At 60.5% G+C, this 3,721-nt stretch overlaps 1 protein-coding gene across 1 annotated transcript; it reads left to right on the forward strand.

The window, feature by feature from the left end:
- Positions 1 to 1,278: 1,278 nt before the first annotated feature.
- On the forward strand, positions 1,279 to 3,286 carry LOC102867952 (cytoplasmic tRNA 2-thiolation protein 1-like). Its single transcript, XM_006901835.1, has 2 exons — positions 1,279 to 1,786; positions 2,755 to 3,286. The coding sequence occupies exons 1-2, from the start codon at positions 1,279 to 1,281 to the stop codon at positions 3,279 to 3,281; spliced, it is 1,035 nt and encodes a 344-aa protein (XP_006901897.1). The 3' UTR covers positions 3,282 to 3,286.
- Positions 3,287 to 3,721: the final 435 nt, after the last annotated feature.

Raw genomic sequence — 3,721 nt, forward strand, 5'->3', positions numbered from 1 at the left:
CAGTTCAACAGGAATGAGTTTGAGTACTCAGTTAGGAAATTATCAACAGGAAACTGCCCGTCTTTCTCCTGTGGAGCTGCTGGTGGATTCCAGCCCGATACCCTCAGCGTTTGGGTTAGGAGCATAGAGTGGACCACGCTGGGGCTCCCTCATGCCACAGTTAGGTGTGGTTAAGTCTGTACTCTGACACACAGTGACCCGAAGTCCAGCAGAATGACCGTACCCAATCCTGTGGCAACTTCACAGTCAGCTGTGCTTTTAAGCCCATGGTGGTAGTTACAATGTCAGTCCACCTCACTGAGGAGATGACTTCTCTTTTACTGACCTGATTTTGTCGAACACGTCCTCCTCCTGGAACTGGCTGTGGGTGCTGGCGCCGTGCCTGGACGTCTCTCTGCACCTGGTCGTTGTGGTCGAGGGCATCATTGGCTTCTGGGATGTGGCCCTAGTACAATGAGAAGTGGCGTTTACTTTTGTATTTAATTTTGCTTCCAAGGAGCACACTACTATGTACAATGAGAAGTGGTGTTTACTTTTGTGTTTAATTTTGCTTCCAAGGAGCACACTACTATGGTTCTCCCCCAGTCCAAGACAGATTTGTCTGTTCTTTTGGAAATCTGTGATTTAGTCAGGATTTGCCAGCACCACAGTTCAATGGGCATGTGCGAATACTATGGCTTGAGGCAGGCGCCCCTTACTCTTTAAAGTAACATCCTTGTTCTTTAGCACTTCAAGAGGTCCTTGGCAGCAGATTTGCCTAATGCAATACACTGTTATGTTTACTGCTACAGATGTGGGATTTTATGGGTATTGACTGAATGAATCAAGAAGTTTAAACTGAGATCTGACGTTAAAGGCCGGGCCTGCACAATGTCGAGTCAGAGTGTTCCAGTTGATGAGAGATTTTGGGCAGAGGTGTGAAGCACTGAAAATCCTGCCTCAAGTCTACTCAGGTGGTCTGGGTGGGGTCAGACCGCAAATGCCCAAGGTCTCAAGATAGGAAAGCCACCTTATGAGGCGGACCCAGTACTCAGTGTCTAGACTTAGGGGTCCATGAACCTGAAGTCACGATGTCCAGTCCTGTGGAAGAGCCGGCTGGAAGGTAGTGGCGCTCGCACATACACCCCACCTCCAGGCTCATCTCTCCAGTGTCCACGCAGGCTAATGGGACGTTCTCAGGATGCAGTCTCTAGAGAAAGTGAACTTGGTCCAGAATCCCCGTGTAACTTGCTCTCTCCCTGTCCAGGTGCGACCCCTCCTGCCCTCGGGGACCCCGCGATGCCAGCCCCGCCGTGCGCCTCCTGCCACCAGGCGCGCGCTGCCCTCCGCCGCCCGCGGTCCGGACAGGCGCTGTGCGGCTCCTGCTTCTGCACCGCCTTCGAGGCCGAGGTGCTGCACACGGTGCAGGCCGGCCGCCTGCTGCCCCCCGGGGCCGTGGTGGCCGTGGGCGCCTCGGGAGGCAAGGACTCCACGGTGCTGGCGCACGTGCTGCGGGAGCTGGCGCCGCGCCTGCGCATCACGCTGCAGCTGGTGGCCGTGGACGAGGGCATCAGCGGCTACAGGGACGCGGCGCTGGCGGCCGTGCGGCGGCAGGCGGCGCGCTGGGAGCTCCCGCTCACCGTCGTGGCCTACGAGGACCTCTTCGGGGGCTGGACGATGGACAGCGTGGCGCGCAGCACCGCCGGCTCGGGCCGCAGCCGCGCCTGCTGCACCTTCTGCGGGGTCCTGCGGCGCCGGGCGCTGGAGGAAGGCGCGCGCCGCGTGGGGGCCACACACATCGTGACCGGTGAGCGCATGCGTGGAGCGAAAGCTGATGGGAGGGGGGTTGAGTGCATGCCTGGGAGGGCGCGCACCGCGTGGGAGCCACGCACATCGTGACCTGTGAGCGCATGTGCAGAGCGAAAGCTGATGGGAGGGGGGTTGAGTGCATGCCTGGGCGGGCGCGCGCTGCGTGGGGGCAACACGCATTGTGACCGGTGAGCGCATGCGCAGAGTGGAGGCTGATGGGAGGAGGGTTGAGTGCATGCCTGGGCGGGCGGGCGCGCGCTGCGTGGGGGCCTTGCACAGTGTGACTAATGAACGCATGCGCAGAGCAGAGGCTGATGGGAGGGAGGTTGAGTGCATGCCTGGGAGGGCGCGTGCTGCGTGGGGGCCACGCACATCGTGACTGATGAACGCATGCGCGGAGCGGAGGCTGATGGAGGGTTGAGCACATGCTCAGAAGGCGGTAAAGGAGACCCTGGGACCGGACTTGTGCGCATGCCCAAGAGGTGGTAGAGACCCTGGGCAAGACCTAAGGGCAAGAACCCAAGAAAGAGGAGGGCACATACTCCAGTTTGGCTCTTATTTGTCATTATGTCGAAATGGACCTCTAAATGATTCTCCAGCTAGTTTCCAGAGTCTGTAAATCACGCAGGAGAAACCACATTTTTCTATTCCCATAGAGCAGCTGGGGGATTTGAACCACGTGTGTTAGGATTGGCAGCGCAGCTCCTTACCACTGAGCCACCACCCCAGTTCTTCAACTGCGGCCACTGTGTGCGCACCTCCAGCGTCCACCCACAGGACCCACGCACTGGGCCCCCATGCCCTGGTCCCACTCGTGCCCTGGCTCCACGGTGGCCAGGGAAGGGGTCTCCATGACTCGCACCCTCAGCCCCACCTGCTCCCTGTTTCTCCATGTCCTGGGGGGGTCCCTATGCGCAGGAGCCGCCTCCTCTGCGCCCCCTTCACGTGCTCGCATCTCTCCCCCAGGCCACAATGCCGACGACGTGGCGGAGACGGTGCTCATGAACTTCCTGCGCGGTGACACAGGGCGGCTGGCACGCTGCGGGGGCCTGGGCTCGGCTGGCGAGGGGGGCGCACTGCCCCGCTGCAGACCCCTGCAGCTGGCCTCGCAGAAGGAGGTGGTGCTGTACGCGCACTTCCGCCGCCTGGACTACTTCTCCGAGGAGTGTGTGTACGCGCCCGAGGCTTTCCGAGGCTATGCTCGCGACCTGCTCAAGCAGCTGGAGGTGGTGCGGCCATCGGTGGTGCTGGACCTCGTGCACTCGGCCGAGCACCTGGCCCTGGCCCCAACTGCGCAGCCCGCACCCCCGGGCGCCTGCACCCGCTGCGGGGCACTGGCCAGCCGCACGCTCTGCCAGGTCTGCACGCTGCTCGATGGACTGGACCGTGGCCGGCCGCGCCTGGCCATCGGCAAGGGACGCAGGGGGCTGGACGAAGCGCCGCTGCAGACTAGGGCCGGCCCTGCTCTGTCCAAGGCCCTTCCTGCCTTCTAGCCTCTGGGATGTTCGGGCTGGAGTCCCCAGGCCTGCCTGTGAGAACTACAAATAAACCCTCTTGCCTACCTCTACCTGGAGTGTGTGTTGATGGCGAGGTGAGAAGCCAGTTTATCTGTAACCTGAAAGAAGCCAAAGCCCAGACCTCGGGTCAGACAAGGGAGAAAGGGGGCCTGAAGCCCTGGGTTGAAGGAGGTGAGGAGGGGGTGGGGTCTTGGATTCTTGAGTCTGAAGTGACTAGGAAGCATCTGGACTGTGGGTCTGAGGGAGAACGGGACGGGGGCTGGGCTCCTGGACCTCAGGGAGGAGGTGGTTCAAGGGGAGCTGTTTGACTTTTACTTTGCTGGGTTCCCAGGTGTGGTGTCATGGGTTCATTGTTCCAGTGGCTTTCCAAGCTGTCCACTCTGACTTTCACAACACGAATGGGTGGGAACCAAAAA

Source organism: Elephantulus edwardii, unplaced genomic scaffold (genome assembly GCF_000299155.1).
Source record: "Elephantulus edwardii isolate Elephantulus edwardi_28Jun2011 unplaced genomic scaffold, EleEdw1.0 scaffold00348, whole genome shotgun sequence".
In the NCBI taxonomy this organism is placed as follows: Eukaryota; Metazoa; Chordata; class Mammalia; order Macroscelidea; family Macroscelididae; genus Elephantulus; species Elephantulus edwardii.

Bases quoted from the DNA above. Each gene is read 5' to 3' on its own strand.
- LOC102867952 (XM_006901835.1), top strand. From the start codon at position 1,279: ATGCCAGCCCCGCCGTGCGCCTCCTGCCACCAGGCGCGCGCTGCCCTC. The intron at 1,787-2,754 runs GTGAGCGCATGC...TCTCTCCCCCAG, and splicing joins GGCCACACACATCGTGACCG to GCCACAATGCCGACGACGTG.